Source organism: Myotis daubentonii, chromosome 2, assembly GCF_963259705.1.
Source record: "Myotis daubentonii chromosome 2, mMyoDau2.1, whole genome shotgun sequence".
NCBI lineage: Eukaryota > Metazoa > Chordata > Mammalia > Chiroptera > Vespertilionidae > Myotis > Myotis daubentonii.
This window is the reverse complement of record NC_081841.1, coordinates 63,501,494-63,519,021: the sequence shown is the minus strand read 5'-3', so window position 1 is coordinate 63,519,021 and position 17,528 is coordinate 63,501,494. Positions and strand designations below refer to the sequence as shown.

The 17,528-nt window shown below is 38.3% G+C and overlaps 1 protein-coding gene across 1 annotated transcript in view; it reads left to right on the top strand.

The window, feature by feature from the left end:
• WIF1 (WNT inhibitory factor 1) overlaps positions 1-17,528 on the top strand; it is a 75,715-nt gene that overhangs the window by 30,927 nt on the left and 27,260 nt on the right. Inside the window, exon 3 of the mRNA XM_059683508.1 lies at positions 12,043-12,151. Coding sequence (XP_059539491.1) covers positions 12,043-12,151 — 109 coding nt within the window. The remainder of the gene's footprint in view (positions 1-12,042; positions 12,152-17,528) is intronic.

The following is a 17,528-nucleotide window of genomic DNA, read 5'->3' as shown; positions in this document are numbered from 1 at the left end:
CGAACTGTAAACTCACATGTGCAATAAGCAGAAAAGGAAAAGAATTTGTAGACTATTTTCACAGCCCCTACTCTTCTTTTGAACTCTTCTCCCAATACACACAGCACATAGCTGATATCCTTCAGGAATGTGAGAACCCCCTTGATCACCCTCCTCTAGCCCCAAACACCCAGAAATACAAAGACTGCTCCTTTCTACCTACAGGTTCCCCCACTGTCTAGGAACTTCTGCTGCCACATCCCCCCAACAAGAGTGGGTATTCTACTTGTGCATTAATCCTGTTAATAATGACCACAATTTGTTCAATGCTTGTTGTGTGTCAACATTTGCTACCTACTTTACACGTTCTTTAATCCTCGCAGCAATGCTATCAAGTAGGTGCTGGCTTCTCTTTAGTTCCTCAAGCCTGCCGAAGTCCTGTCAGAGCTTATACCTGATCTGCCTTCTGGTGAAAATGCTTCCCCCTCTTTCACCTGTTTAACTTCATCTAGCAGATCTCAGTTGTGCCTTCTTTCTCAGGCAAGCCTTTCTTGACTCCCTAGCTAAATCAAATTACATATTCTTCCAAGTACAACATACTTCTCCTCTGAAGCACTTTACCACAGTCTTAATTTTATTATTATTTGATTAATGGTCAACTTTTGTCCAGCCTGCAAGCCAGACAGATTTCTCCATAAAGACAAATACTAGATCTCTTTTTATTCATCCTTGCAATTGTGGGCATACACAATGCCTAGTGCTGACACACTCAATGCCTATGTGTTGAATGAATAAAAGGCGAAGACTTTGCCCAAGGCCAGCTGGTAAGCAGTGGAATTAGAATTCAAGCCAAGTTGGTTTGACTGTAGCCCCAATTTTACCCCAGTTCACCCCTGCCTGTGCGTGCTGTTGTGTGGACTGTTAGGTGTCTCCGTGGAGAGCCAGATAAGGACCAGCTTAGTCTCCTGTGCATGGCCGGATATCGCCCATTTCCTGCTGACCTGTGATTGGGATGCCGATGTCTACCTCTCTCAATCAAGGTTTCACAAGTATACTTGGGTTTCTTTTTCATTTCATAACAGGAATTTCATGACTTGGAGTAGACATGGTAAGCCATGATTCACCCACTTTTTGAGGGGCTATCGCTAATTTGTCTTAACACTTATATTCATTTTTTATAAACAGTTTTTGAGCCACAAAGAATATGCTAGTCCCTGGGGATTCAAATAAAAAATAAAGCCCCTTCCGAGAGAAAAGTTTAATGGGGGGGAAGACAAGTAAATAGATTGTTACTATAAGTAATAATAGTAAAATAAGGGAAAGTACAGGAAAGAAGCATGTGGAGCAGGAAAGCTTTACAAAGAGGTGACATTTCACCTGAGCCTGGAGAGGGAAGTTAGTTTTTCAGGGAGTAGACATTCCAGGCATAAAATAAGGGTAGGGCTCATGAGAGAGCATGTGGCTCAATGGACTCAAAGCTTGCTGTGGCTGGGTCAAGGACTTGGAAAGGAAGACCCAAGAGAAGAGGCAGGTAGGTGGGCAGAGCCAGTGGGAAATGTCTGAATTTTGGTAGTAACAATAGAAAGCAAGAGAAGAGAAGAGATCTGAGGAATCAATGAAAGTTTGTGGAAATGTTTGATAAAAGAAAAGTTAGTCTAGAAAGACTGCCAAGTTTATGTCTTGGGGGTCAGGTATACAGTGCTTGCTTTCTGAAGAAGATAAGTGAACAGGTTCATTGGGAAGGTAATGGGTTTGGTTCAGACATGTGAAGTCCAAGGCAGAGATGTCTGGTAGACTGCTATTGATATTAATCTAGAGCTCAGAAGAAGGGTGAAAACTGGAGATACAAATAGGAAGTCACTGAAATGTGGGTGAAGTTATGGAAACAGATAAGAGACCCTGAGAGCCATGGACTTTAAGAATGAGATGAAAGAGCTGAGTTCTGCTGTCCCCTAAGTCATATACTAGTCCATATGAACACAAAAGCTATGGGTTCTCTAAGGGCGCATTGGGCCCACATTCAGAATGCTTCGCAAGGTGCAGTTATATAAAGAGAAGCATGTGCAGGTCATTCGCGATAGACTGATCAGAGAAGGAAAGGGAAACTCAAAGACACTATTATTGCTATATATAGGTCAAAAAAGAAGAGAAAGAGAAGTTGTTTGTAATAAAAAAAATTCAGAGAATACAGGAGAGATGAAGGTGGAAAAATGTTGAATGGATATAACAACTTGGACATCATCAGTGACCTTTCATCAAAACATTTTAATAGTAATGGGGGCAAAAGCCATACTGTAGTAAGCTGAAGACTTATGGGCAAGAAAGCTGAGGCCATGATTAGATGCATTTTAATGTCAGGAAGGAAGGAAGATAGCCTGGTAGAAACAGTGTTTGGTTCTTAATCTTTTCATCACATTAATATATATGAGGGAAGATGACATTATTTACGGAACCAATCTCAGAGGATATGGGAAGGAAGCAGGATTGAATGTGGTTGTAGCCTTTTTGTAGGTGGGTGGAGGAAAACTAGAGAGAATTCACCACTAGCAAAATCATTCCTTTGAGGTAATCAGTTGAGTGAAGATAGCAGGAATGGGGTGGAGGACTTTGGTGAATCTATGGAATTCTTGTGTGTAGGAGAAGGGAGAGACTAGTGATGTTAAAAAGAATTGCTCAGGGGCATTAGGGGGCAATTGAAGTTGGCCACATAGATTTAACCAGTCCTCAGATTATGGATTTTCATCATCAGTGTTATCCAGGGAATTGCTTCTGTTCTGCCTCAGTTTCTCTTTTGCATAAGGAAGATGAATGGTGCAAATATCCAGAGGAGCTTAGAAAATTAAAAAGGCTAATTGTGCTGCATGTTCTAGGGCCTATGGAAAAATTTATAATGATAACTATGAGTTGAATCTTCTGTTAGCAAGACTTGTTCCCTAAATTTTAGACTTTGAAAATCTGTAACTGTGAAGTTACAGACTTATTTTTTTCTGGTTGGCTCTTGGATTGGAATGGAACAACTGGACCTATCTTGTAATGTAGTACTCTGATACATGAAATTGCAACTATATGAACAAAGAAGTCACATTAAGGCATATTTCATAACCTTTACCAAAGTAGTTTAATGCCTTTTTCCAAAACATAAAGTTAAAGAGAAAAGTCTGGTTTTTTTCCCTGGTTTTCATAAAAAATTAATTTAATAATGTCCATGTGGATTCAATGAAAAAATACATCAAGGAATTTCAGAAAACTACCTAAGGCTAAATAAAACTAAGAAAAATATGACCTAATGTTAAATGATTTGAAAGCCATCATTGGGAATACCTCCTGACATTTCTATGACAGCTAAAAATTTTCACTCACCTTTTATCAGTAGAGTAAAATTATACCCCTAGAGATAATGATACATTATACAGAACTCTTAAAGAAATGGGACATTAATTTTGCCTCTTTTGAGCTATATGTCTGTGCTACCCAAATTTGTTTGTACATTTTATAACTGTTATTCTGTGTTTTAAAACGTGGTGTGTTGAAATACACTGCCATGTTACTTGCATGAAGAAAAGATAACAAGGGGATGAGATACTGATGAAGAATAAATGTACTAAATGAGCTGTAAGAATAATTGTTCAGTTTTAAAATTATTGTTAAAGAAATAGCTCTTGGCAGTTCTCTCTCCCCCCTTATAAATGAATATCCAATGACTACTGCTTTTGAAGATATAAGAAATATTCAAATATAAATCTTGTCCAGCTAGTGTGGCTCAATGGGTTGAGTGCTGTCCCATGCACCAAGAGGTCATTGGTTTGATTCTCAGTCAGGGCACATGCCCGGGTTGCGATCCCCAGTAGGGGGCAGCCAATCAATGTTTCTCAACAATGTTTTTATCTCTCCCACTCCCTTCCTCTATATCTAAAATCAGCTGAAACCGGTTTGGCTCAGTGGATAGAGCATCGGCCTGCGACTGAAAGGTCCCAGGTTCGATTCTGGTTAAGGGCATGTACCTGGGTTGCGGGCACATCCCCAGTAGGAGATGTGCAGGAGGCAGCTGATCGATGTTTCTAACTCTCTCTCTCTCTCCCTTCCTCTCTGTAAAAAATCAATAAAAAAATATATCTAAAATCAATAAAAACATGTTAAAAACCAAAACAAAACAAAGATAAATCTTGATATGACAAGAAAAAATAGAAAAGGTATTCCTGTTTCTTTTTTCAGAAATGAAGCCTTCCTCTCTCATCTCTTCCAGAACACCTGCATTCATTAGCTCACTCAGATTTTTCAATAATTATTCCGCCTTGTATCCAGAAGAAACTTAGAGCTGTGCTCCCAAGAGCCTCCACACTGTTTCTTTTCCCACACCTTCTAGTTGGATGTCCCCAGCTGTGCCACTTGTAATGAACCCTGTTTTCCTTGGTCCCTTACGTTACCCCACTCAAGATTGTCCAATACTGACTATCATTCTTCTCGGTGCCCAGTTGTTAGGTGGGCATTGACCCATAACTGTGTAATGCTTGAATTAGGAGAAGGAGCCACTGTCCCAGAAACCTTGAGAAACAATGAGGAATGAAGTTTTCAGAAGCCCTACTGCTACCTATATTGTCCTTTCCGTGGAAAGCATTGTGTTGAATGGGGACAAGATTTTGTTAAGAGCTTACTTTGTGTTTATACTGATATACCTTCCCCCCCTTAGTCTTCAAGAACGTAAAAATAAAACTTTTCCATTCCCCAATGCTCTGTTTTTCTATTTTCTTTTTGACCCCTCCCTCAACATTAACAAATAAAACACTGTAGCTTTGGGTTTTATCTAATTTTGAATTCATATCTAATATGAATACATTGCTTTCATATCTTAAAAGAGAATGACTCGCCAGTGATTTGTCAGATATCCTGGTCTGTTTCTGGTTTGCATGAGCAATGGTGATTCCAAACCGTAGGAGGAAAAATATGGAAATGTTTTAGATACTTGAGATTTATGTGAAGCCAAACCGTGTGATCTCCTGCCAGTTTTAGTTTACAAAACTCTCGTCCTGGATGTGTTTACTTGGACTTTAAGTTTTAATATTACCATTATATTCCAATAACTTTACTCCCCCCACCCAGCCCTCTGACTGTGGTCTAATATATATAAAGATGGTTACTAGAACAGATTGAGATTCTCTCTTTAAGCAATGTTCATTTACATGTCAATTTAAGCCAAGACCAGTGAAAAGATTAACTACTTTGCAAGAGAAGGGACTGTTCCTTTTTTGCTTCTGAAACAAGTTCTTCTTAGAGCCAGTTTCAAAGGAGTCAGGAAAAAAGTTATCGTTGATATTTCAGTTTCCGCACGATGTTGCAATTATATATTGTAATTTACAGAAGGCAAAATATATACAGTTTTACAAAACAAACTTTTAAAATTAAGTCAATAAAATTACAATATATGTAACTTTTGGAAGGAGACTCATAGGTATGAAGAGCATTGAACAAAGTCATGTTTCAGAACTGGGCCTTGTTTGCACTATCTGCTCACATTCGTTCTGGGGGCCCCATTGCCTAGGTTTTGTCCCAGAACAAGTATAAAACAATTACAGACTACACACCGATTGGCTGGAGATCAAATGTCAATGTTCCTTTGATTGCTATTTTTTTCAAAAATGTTCACTGTTCTCTATGTATGCTGTGGTGACTAGCCATAAAGTAAAAGAGATGGAACTACTTTATGCCCCAGCAATTCCACTCCTGGGAATATATCCTAAGAATCCCGAAACACCAATCAGAAAGAATATGTGAACCCCTATGTTCTTCATTGCAGCATTATTTACAATCGCCAAGATCTGGACCCATCAGTAGATGAGTGGATAAAAAAGCTGTGGCACATCTACACAATGGAATATTACCAGGCTATAAAAAAGAAGGAAATCTTACCTTTTGTTACAACATGGAGGCACCTGGAGGGTATTATGCTAAGTGAAATAAGCCAGTCAGGGAAAGACAAATACCATATGACTTCACTTACATGTGGAATCTAATGAACAAAATAAGCTAGCAAACAAAATAGAATCACAGATACACAGAATAGACTAACAGCTCTCAGAAAGGAGGCAGTTTGGGGGGCTGGGTGAAAAAGATGAAGGGATTAATAAAAACCACATACATACAGACAACAGTATGGTGATTACCAGAGGGAAAGGGGGGTGGAGGAGGTGGAAGAGAGTAAAGGGGGGATAAGTGGTGACAGAAAGAGACTTGACTTTGGGTGGTGAATGCATGATGAAGCATTCAGATAATGTGTTACAGATTTGTACACTTGAAACCTGTATGGTTCTATTAACCAATATCACCCCAATAAGTTCAATATATATATGTAAAAAGATAATCTTTTGACCCATAAAAGTAATTTAGCAATTTCCAGAATAGAAAAGCTGCTGCTTGTCAGTAGAACCAGGGCTAATGCCATTTCATCACAACAATGTGTTCAGAGATGCCCTGGCTTATGCATCTGGAGGCTTCTCAGTAGACCATTCTTTCATCCAGCAGATACTTATTAAATACCTTGCTTGTGCACAATGCTGCATGACTGCCAATAGAATGTTGGGGGGAAAATGCAACCTCATCATTAACCACAAAGAATTCAAAATGTATATGATACATGACCTATACCTGTGAAATGTTTAATAATAATGCATGGTGGTATATGTTTAAAGGCTGAGCTGATTTAAGTCCTATCACCGGTCAGTACAGATGAAAACACTAGGATACAGACATGGCTATGTTATATTCAGAGCAGGCCAGGTGAGTTGCAGAAGACCCCTTTTGGAGAGTAGTAATCTAAAGAACAAAATAAGCAAACAAACGCAATTGAAACAGACTCATAGACACAGAGAGTGGACTTGTGGTTGCCAGAGGGGAGGGGTGATGGGGAACTGGGTGACAGAGGTGAAGAAATTGAGAAGTACAGATTGGTAGTTACAAACGGTCACAGGGATATAAAATATAGCATAGGGAATATAGTCAGTAATATTGTAATAACCATGTATCGTGCCAGGTGGGTACTGGAAATACCGGGAAAAACAATTTGTAAAGTATGATTGTCTCTAACCACTATACTGTACACCTGAAACCAATACAAAATAATATTGAAAGTAAACTGTAATTGATAAATTAAAGTAAAAAAATAAAGAAATAAAATTTGGAGGACACTTAGGCTAAAGGCCTTATCTTGGAGATAAGGGAGACAGGAGAGGATTATGACATGGCAAAAGTTATGTTTTAATTAGATATGTTGGTTTATATTATGGCAGATATGTTAAAGAGGAAGGCAAGATGGATATTTCAGAAAATGTTATGATAATGCCAATGAAGAAATAAAGGCTGGGTTAAGATGGAAGCAGTGGGAATGAAAGGAAGGGACAGAATCAAAAGATAGATAATGAGAAAGGATAAGATTTTGATGTCTGGCTATCGGGAGATGAGGTAGAGGCAAGAAACAATGACAAATCTGAGGTTCAGTACCTTTGTGATAGGAAAAATACGACTCTTGACAGACATAAAGAAATCAGGAGGGGAAGCTGGTTTGGGATGACAATAATTAGACTCCACAAGGCAAGCATGGCCATGAGGCAGTGCCAATGGTTCACATCGTGCGTCATTGCCCGAAAGGAAATAGTTCCGTCTGTGAGAGTGCATGAATTTTATGACAGAATATAAAGAGAGAAGAGCTGAGGCCTGAGTCTTAGCGATTTTCTGTGATCAAGAGCTGAGAGGTGGAGAGTTAATGAGGAAATGTCAGAAACTCAGGACCTGGGAGGAGAGTCAGCAGAGTGTCACAGAATCCAAGGAGAACGAGTTTTGAGTTTGAAGGACAAAATTTTACAGAGAGGTGACAAGAAGAATGCCGAGGAAGAATGTGAGATCTGACAGTTTCTGGTCTAGACATTCAGGCGTTAGGTTATTTTAAGCATTGGGCATGCTTATATGTTTGAGACTTTCACATTGAACTATTTTCCTCTCTTCGTCATTTCAGTAGATTTCTTCTTGCCTTTCACACACATTGTAGGAGCTAGTCTATAACCCTTTAATAATTCTCAAACTCCCTGTTGTGCTAATCTGGACATACGTCTATGCTATAAAAATAGTAGGCTGCTGTGAGAATGAAATGAACAGTGACTCAAGTAAACACTCAACAAAAATTAGTTCTAAAGTTTTAAACCTTAAGGCATCTCTATGTTTTGTATCTCTAAACCATCTGAAATTTTCTTTGGGACAAATATTTTTTGGGGGGGACAAACATTTTTTAAAAAATATATTTTACTGATTTTTTACAGAGAGGAAGGGAGAGGGATAGAGAGCTAGAAACATCGATGAGAGAGAAACATCGACCAGCTGCCTCCTGCACACCCCGCACTGGGGATGTGCCTGCAACTGAGGCACATACCCTTGACCGGAATCGAACCTGGGACCTTTAAGTCCGCAGGCCAACACTCTATCCACTGAGCCAAACCAGTTAGGGCGAGGGGGACAAATATTTTATTTGGGACAAATTGTTTTGGTGTTTTCCCATGAGCACTTAGCTCAGCATCAGGATATATGAAATTAAATGAGGTTTGAGCGCCTTTTTGACAGCCTTCATGGTTTTATGAAGAACCTTTGATTCTTAACTCAGAGGATCCTGCAATTATTGTGCTTATTAGATTAAATATACACCATAAACCCAGAACTTCAAAGGTGGAAAAGAAATACTGGGTTTTCTCCATTCCTACCAATGGTTAATGCAATTCTCTGCTCTCTTTGTCTACCCAAAGAAAGCATGCCAGAGTGAAGGCCTTATGAGTTGTCCCATTTTGCTGTTTAAATGATACCTTCATCACTTCTGAAAGGAACAACCCCAATATTCAGCCAAGTCTCTTAGGAGCAAGTTAAAAGGCCTCCAGCACTCCTCTCTTGATAAAGTTTGTGTGTCTTTTATACCTCTCCATGAAAAGAAAATTTACTGCATGCAAACCAGGCCAGCAAGATTTTTCAGCAATTTAATTTAGAAGTGAATTATTCTCCTGAATAGGCCCATTCTTTGTTTGAATACAAGGCAATCTTTCATATGTTTCCCAAATAAGCACTCTCCTTGCCTCTACCTGAGTTTCCACTAGTGTCATTTAATGAAACAAAATGTACTTTTTCCTAATAGAACTTGCATGCTCTCCAATATGCCACCTCCCTATTACAGTTCCTGCTCTGACTTCCTTTTATCTAAGTAATAAATCTACAATTTGTGAAACTTGTTCCCAAACTTTAAGGCTGGCTCTCTGTTCTCTTTGGCATAGAAGTTAGGTTTCTTTGACCCCAAATAGTTTTTCCAGTGGAGAGGTTTGGGACTAAGGATATTTATTATATTATAAACAAAGTAAAAACAAAGTCCTGACTAGAAGTTAGAATATGACATTACAAATCTAATGCTTATTTCATCAACCATTTTCTATAACTCTGAGGGAAATATTTAAAATTTTAAGTTAAATGAGTAATATATTTCATCTCTGCCTCAGAGTGATGATTATCTGTGGAAATATTTATATGGTATTGGTGGTTTTGGTAGATCTCTTTATAATGATGAAGTGGAACATTAAAAGAAATCAGTGTCAAAATCAGAGACAAAGGGTTAGTCAATCTCTAAGTGGTTTTCAAGTTGGAATTCTTAATAAGGCAATGAAAACAATACATGAGCAAACCACTTTTTAAAAACTATGCTAAGTATAAAGAAAATTATATATTTCAGAGATTATGAAACACTATCATCTTCTACAAGAGAGACAAACAAACAAAAATGTTGACTCTGGCAACTGCCTTTGCTGATAAGTTCCAAATAGGAAATTGCTTGAACCAGTTCTTGACCTGTGATACAGTCTTAGAACTGCAGGAGAAAAACCATAATGTATACTGATTCTCAAAGAAATCACTCTAAAGCCTCTGCAGTGTGAAATTTGTTATTGATAAGATCAGAGTATTGGCTGTCCAGAGAAGTCCATCAAGCCTAAATGCATCATGTTGAGTGGTCATGCCAACTCCCTGATATTGAATACAGTGGATTCCATGCTTCTCAACCTACTTAATGTGGCCATACTCAAAGCTACAACAGGAGACCCAAATGCTCTATGCAGTGATGTGCAACCCATGTGCCACAGCACACTGGTGTGCCGAAAGAATTTTTAAAACAGGCAATATCTATTTAGTCAGGGGCACTGACCTCCTTTCCCTAGAATTTGTGAAACTTGTTCTCAAACTTTAAGGCTGGCTGGCTGTTCTCTTTGGCATAGAAGTTAGGTTTTCTTTGACCCCAAACATTATCAGTAAAGTGCAAAGGGAAGTGTAGCGGGGAGAAGTAATTTATGATACCATTTTATGTATGTTATATAAAAAGATGACAACAGCCAGCACAACAATACTAGTAGCTGTCTGGTGTGAATAAATTAAAATTATACCCTTTTTTTTGCCAGGTTGGCAAAAAATATATTTTTTGTTGTGCCGCAGAATGTTAGTAGTTTGCGTGCCATGACACGAGAAAGGTCGAAAATCGCTGCTCTACGGAGTTGTTTCTGGACTCTGAGTGAAATTCTTTCAGTTCCACATTCTTTGAACATTATCAACAGTTTCTGGAATAGACATTCAGAAGCTACTTTAATAGTGAGTGAGGGGTGGGGGTGGGCTAGAAGGGGTCAATGGGGGGAAAAGGGGACATATGTAAATACTTTCAACAATAAATTTTTTTAATTGAGTATTTTTTTCTTGAAACACACTTTCAAGGAGACATGTGAGAATTTTAAATGAGATTGTTGTGTGAGCACAGCCACACTAAATAGAAGTCCAAGAAGAAAATTTCATCGATGATCAGATGGGTACATGATTAATGTTTGCTCTTAAATAAATGTATTTATTTTACTATAAAAGGTATGGAACCACATGTAAAAAATTTGAAAAGGAGAGAGAAGGAAAAAAATAGTTATCTATACTACACAATCATTGTTTTAATCTTTACCTAATCTTTATCTAATTTTTCATCCTTTTTCTTAACACATAAAATGATTTTTGTAACTTACTGGGTACAAATATACACTGGAATACTACTCAGCCATAAGAAAAAATGAAATACTGCCATTTGCAACAATATGGATTCCTCTTGAGAATATCATGCTAAGTGAAATAAGTCAGATGGAAAAGGACAAGAACCATATGATTTCACTCATGTGGGATATAAAACAGAAAGCAACAAATGAACAGACAAAACAAAAAGCTCATGGACACAGACAACAATATGAAGGTTACCAGAGGGGAAGGGGCTGAGGGGAGGGTGAAGAGGGTTAAGGGTGTCAGATATATGGTCACTATGGGTGGTGAGCACACAACCAATATACAGATGATGTATTTATAGAATCATACACTCTAACTTATATAATCTTATTAATAAATGTCACCTCATTAAATTTAGTTTTTAAAACTTATTGAAATTATGTTTTTATAAATGTAATTTTAAATATACCAGCCATATAAACATAGATTTAATTTAGAATGTGATAAAGCTAGAGTATGTAATGATGGAGCAGCGAATGATAACTTATTAGAGGGTACTGGAAACAATAGAGCCACTGAAATGCATTTTTTTCCCAGAGTGTTTGCACTCCATCCATGCAATTCTTTTCCATTGTTATATGTACTGTTAATACAAATGTTTAGAATAAGTCTTGGCACATGGTATGCATACATGGACGTTTGTTGTGTCACTGTCGCTAGTTGTTATTATTGTACCTGGCAATATAAATAATCCAAAGTTATTAAATATTAGTACATCCAGCACACAATCTGTTCATAATACCAGCTAAAATGTGTTTTGGAACAAAATGTTAAGTGATAAACATTATCAGTAAAGTGTAAGGGAAGTGTAGCTGGGAGAAGTAATTTATGATACACAATTTTAAGTGGTCGTGTGCTCCAGAGGTCCTGTAGTGAAAATGTCTCTCCCTCAAAGGGGTGATGAGTTGAGAAATGCCTCCTCACTCTCTGTGGTTTCCATGGTGCTGACTGTCATGCCTTTTGTTGTAGGCAGAATACTTCTATGAATTCCTGTCCTTGCGCTCTCTGGATAAAGGCATCATGGCAGATCCAACCGTCAATGTCCCTCTGCTGGGAACAGTGCCTCACAAGGCCTCAGGTGGGTGGTCCTTGCCTCAGTGAAAGGTTTACCCTTAAAATGTAATGATGACGGGAATAATATTTAAGAGCCAGATACCACCCATTAGAGGGTTTATGGAATATTTTCTTGAAGAGATTACTTGATTTTAGGGCAGCTCAGTTGTTATGTCTTTATATCCTATGGGCAAAAAATAAGGATGGGGGTGAAGAAATGGCAGTTTTATAAATTCCTAAAAAACTCTAGGTCAGGGGTGGGCAACCCCTGGCACGCGTGCCAAACATGGCATGCCAGTAACTTTTGCTGGTACACGAAACCCTCTCTTATAATCTTCCATTTACAATTTTTTTCTTAATATTTTTTTTTTATTGCTTAAAGTATTACAAAGGGTATTACATATGTATCCATTTTATCCCCCCGCCTTAGACAGTCCCCTAGCCTCCCCTATCACCCAGTGTCTTATGTCCATTGGTTATGCTTATATGCATGCATACAAGTCCTTTAGTTGATCTCTTACCCCCCTACCTCCTGCCCCCCAACCCTCCCCGGCCTTCCTGCTGCAGTTTGACAATCTGTTTGAGGCAGCCCTGCCTCTGTATCTATTATTGTTCAAAAGTTTATAATGGTCTCTATTGTCCATGAATGAGTGAGATGATGTGGTATTTTTCCTTTATTGACTGGCTTATTTCACTTAGCATAATGCTCTCCAGTTCCATCCATGACGTTGCAAATGGTAAGAGTTCCTTCCTTTTTACAGCAGCATAGTATTCCATCGTGTAGATGTACCACAGTTTTCTAATCCATTCATCTACTGATGGACACTTAGGCTGTGTCCAGATCTTAGCTATGGTGAATTGTGCTGCTATGAACATAGGGGTGGATATATCCTTTCTGATTGGTGTTTCTGGTTTCTTGGGATATATTCCTAGAAGTGGGATCACAGGGTCAAATGGGAGTTCCATTTTTCTTAATATTGACTTTTTTATTTTTCAGATAAATTCAGTGTAGGTGCATCTTAGATAAATAAATAATTTTACATAACATGCATACATTACAAAATAAATGTATTTTTCATCGTCATATACTGTGTTTTTGTCGCTCGAATGAATTTTATTATTTCTTCAAGGTTCTTCACATACGTACACCTTAAGAGATATCAAGTAGGCGTAACATGTTCTCAAAAAATTAGGGTTGGCACGCAGAAGAATTTTGAGTCAGAGATTTTGCTGGTTTTGGCACGCACTCACAAAAAGGTTGCCCACCCCTGCTCTAGGTAGTCCCAGCTCATATATTTTCAGATTAAAAACAAGAAAGTTGCCAGGTGAGATATATCTGGCCAGTGAGTGTGGATTATTGTAGTGCACAGAAATGTGGCAAAGATGCAAAGTGACTGAGGGCCAATGGGCTAAATGAAGAAAAACTGCAAAGTGAGCATTGTACAGTGGTCCCCCTTATCTGCAGTTTCACTCTCTGTGGTTTCAGTTACCCTTGGACAATTGTGGTCCAAAATGCTAAATGGCAAATTCCAGAAATAAACAATTTATAAATTTTAAATCATGCACTGTTCTGAGTAGTGTGATGAAACTCACGCCACCCCTCTGTCCAGCCCACGACATGAATTATCCTTTTGTCCAGCACATCCATGCTGTATATGCAATCCTCCCATCTCAGGTATCAGACTAGCACAGGGCTTGTGTTTAACCCTCATGTTACTCAATAAGTGCCCCAAAGCAAAATAGGAGTGATGCTGGCAATTTGAATATGCCAAAGAGACACCAAAGTGCTTCCTTTAAGTGAAAAGGTGAATATAGTACAGTAAGTTATTTTTCAGAAAGACCACATTTACATAACGCTTATTGCAGTATCCTATATAATAAAAGCCTAATATGCTAAATTTCTGGTCATCTGGTTGGCCATTCAACCAATCAAAGCGTAATATGCTAATGATATGCTAAGGCTGCTCAACTGCTTGCTCTAATGTGCACTGACCACCAAGGGGCATTCGACCCGTTGACCAGTTGCTATGACATGCACTTGCACTGACCACCAAGGGGACAGTCAACCAGTCACTATGATGTGCACTGACCACCAGGGGGCAGATGCTCTGACTGGTAGGTTAGCTTGCTGCTGGGGTCTGGCAGATCTGGACTGAGCGAGATGGGCTGGGCATGCCCCAGAGTCCTCCCGCGGTCCCTCCCCAGCTGGCCAACCTCCTGCGTCCCTCCCTGGCCCCAATCGTGCACTGGTGGGGTTCCTTGGCCTGGCCTGCACCCTCTCACTATCTGGGACCCCTCGGGGGATGTCAGAGAGCTGGTTTGGGCCCCATCCCACAGGCCAGGCCGAGGGACCCCACTGGTGCACAAATTGGCACACCGGGCCACTAGTATTATTAGAATTGTTCTATTGTATTATATTTCTTATTGTTAACCTCTTACTGTGCCTAATTTATAAATTAGACTTTATCATAGGTATGTATGTGTAGTGAAAAACAGTATAGGGTTTGGTACTCTCTGTGGTTTCAGGCATCCACTGGGTCTTGGAACATCTCCCTCACAGGTAAGGGGGGATTACTGTATTGAATAGGAATTTTCCATATGAAAAACGTGGAAGAAAGGGGTTTAGTCTTTCAGATCTAATTATTCTTCTTTGCTAAGAAAATAAAAGTATGTCATATTTAGTTAGAGCTTTTAGTTTGCCAAGTACCCATTCATGCATTATCTAATTTGAGTTCTGGGAGGCAGTCAAGGCCAGAATTACAGCTCCATTTTACAAATTAGAAAATAAAGGTTTATGAAGTTTAATTGACTTTCTCAAAGTCATATATTGGTAATAAGCAATGGAGCTGAGACTACAGCCCAGGTTTTATGACTTTTAGAAAAATACAGATCACTTACGTTAACATGTTCAAATATTTTCTTTTAAAAAAATATATTTTATTGATTTTTTACACAGAGGAAGGGAGAGGGATAGAGAGTTAGAAACATCGATGAGAGAGAAACATCGATCAGCTGCCTCCTGCACACTCCCTACTGGGGATGTGCCTGCAACCAAGGTACATGCCCTTGACCGGAATCAAACCTGGGACCCTTGAGTCCACAGGCTGACACTCTATCCACTGAGCCAAACCGGTTAGGGCCAAATATTTTCTCCAGTCTTTTTTCTATGAGCATATTTTTCATAATTGTGGTAAAATTATATGTCTTTGGTTTTGCATCAATACATATTTTGCTTTTAACATTTTAATATAAGCATTTTCCTGTTTCATAGATTTTTCCAGAAGTTGTTTTTAATGGCCTTATAATATTCCATTTTATGAACCTGACATGATTTATTTACTCACTCCTTTATTGTGTGCTACTTAGATTGTTTTCAGGGTCTGAATCTAGAAATATCACAATACACATCCTTTTAAAGTAGCAGACATTCACTGGGCAGGAGTTCTGTGTTTTATTCACCGCAACTGCCAACGCAGGGCCCAGCACAGAGCAGGCATTCAGAAAATACTTGTTGATTAATGTGTGTGTCAAAATCTTGGTGCTCATCTTGTTATTTTGGTAAAATAGATTCTTAGAAGTCGAATTATTATGTCAAAGGATGTGAACTATGCACTTTTTAAAAGGCTCTTAGAACAAATTGTCAAAATGCAATTACTTTCCACCAAACTTGCCCCCATTTGTACCCTGGCTAACAGCGTGGGAGAGTGCCTGGCTTTCTGTGTGTAACCGCTCAACATGGGTTATTAATCATCTTAACTGCTTGGCTGACTTAAAAAGTGAGAAGTGGTTTCTCAGTGTTCTTTTAATTTGACTTTTTAAAATTCCTATTGAGGTAGAGCATTCACTTTTATCTGTTAGACAATATAAAATGTCTGTGTACCATCCTCATTTTCACATTGAAATAACAGTGTTCTTACTGATTTGCAAAGATCCCTATATGCTAAGTATATTTACCCTTTAATGCAACTCTTTTCTTTTTTACTGAATGTATTGGGGTGACATTGGTTAATAAAATTATATAGGTTTCAGGTGTACAATTCTACAACACATTATCTGTATATTGTATTGTGTATTCACCAACTCAAATCATGTCTCCTTCAATCACCATTTACCTCCCCTTTTCCCTCTGGTAATCACCATACTGTTGTCTGTGTCTATGAGTTGTTTTTTTTCTTAATCCCTTCACCTTTTTTCACCATGCCCCTCCTCTCTGACATCTGTCAGTCTTTCTCTGTCTGTAAGTCTGTTTCTATTTTGTTTGTTAGTTTGCTTAAATATATTTTTTTATTGATTTCAGAGAGGAAGGGAAAGGAAGAGAGCGATAGAAACATCAATAATGAGAGAAAATCATTGATTGGCTGCCTCCTGCACACCCCACACTGGGGATTGAGCCTGCAACCCGGGCATGTGCCCTGGCCTGGAATCGAACCGTGACCTCTTGGTTCACAGATCAACGCTCAACCACTGAGCAACACCGGCCAGGCTGTTAGTTTATTTTGTTCATTTGATTCCACATATGCGTGAGATCATATGGCACTTATCTTTCTCTGACTGGCTTATTTTACTTAGCATAATCATCTCCAGGTTCCTTTATGCTGTCATAAAGAGATCCTTCTTTTTTTTTTTTATGGCTGAATAGTATCCCATTGTGTAAATATGTACCACAGCTTTTTTATACATTCATCTACTGATGGACACTTGGGTTCCTCCCATAGCTTGGTTATTGTAAATAACACTACAATGACATAGGGGTGTGTGTATCCTTTCAAATTAGTGCAGTTCTTTTTAAATGTATTATTTTTATATTTTTTAAGGGAGGTGGAGTTTGCAGGGTCTTTAAAACTCTATGTGGTCAAACCTATCTTTTCTTTGTGGTTTTTAAAATTACTTTTATGCTTGGAAATGAATTTCTCTTCTAAAGAGCAGGTAAGTGGTAACTTACACATGCTTCTAATGTTTTATATAAATTTATTTTGGCAATTGTATGAGGTAAGGCTGTCACCTGAATTATTTTTCTGAGTCATCAGCTTTACCAATTTGAGATGTTGAATCAATTCATGATATGCTCTTTATTTCATATTAACTACTTTTATACATAGGGGTTGATTTAGAGCATACTGTTTATTCTAATACTGTAGTGTTTATAGTTTTATAGTATTTTTAAAATAATTGATAACATAATCTCTTTTTAAAATTAGTCTTCTTCTATAGAGATATTAGATTAATTTTGTCAGATGTCAAATGAAGATCTCATTAGGAGCTAATTTAAATCTATTAAAAAATCGGGAAATCAGTTTACAGTTATCTACTACTTCCAATGGCTCAGGATTGCCATACCCCAGCGTAAGAGCTGGGGACTGAATGAGTGCAGAGTCTTTCTAATTTCCTGGCATAGTGCCAGT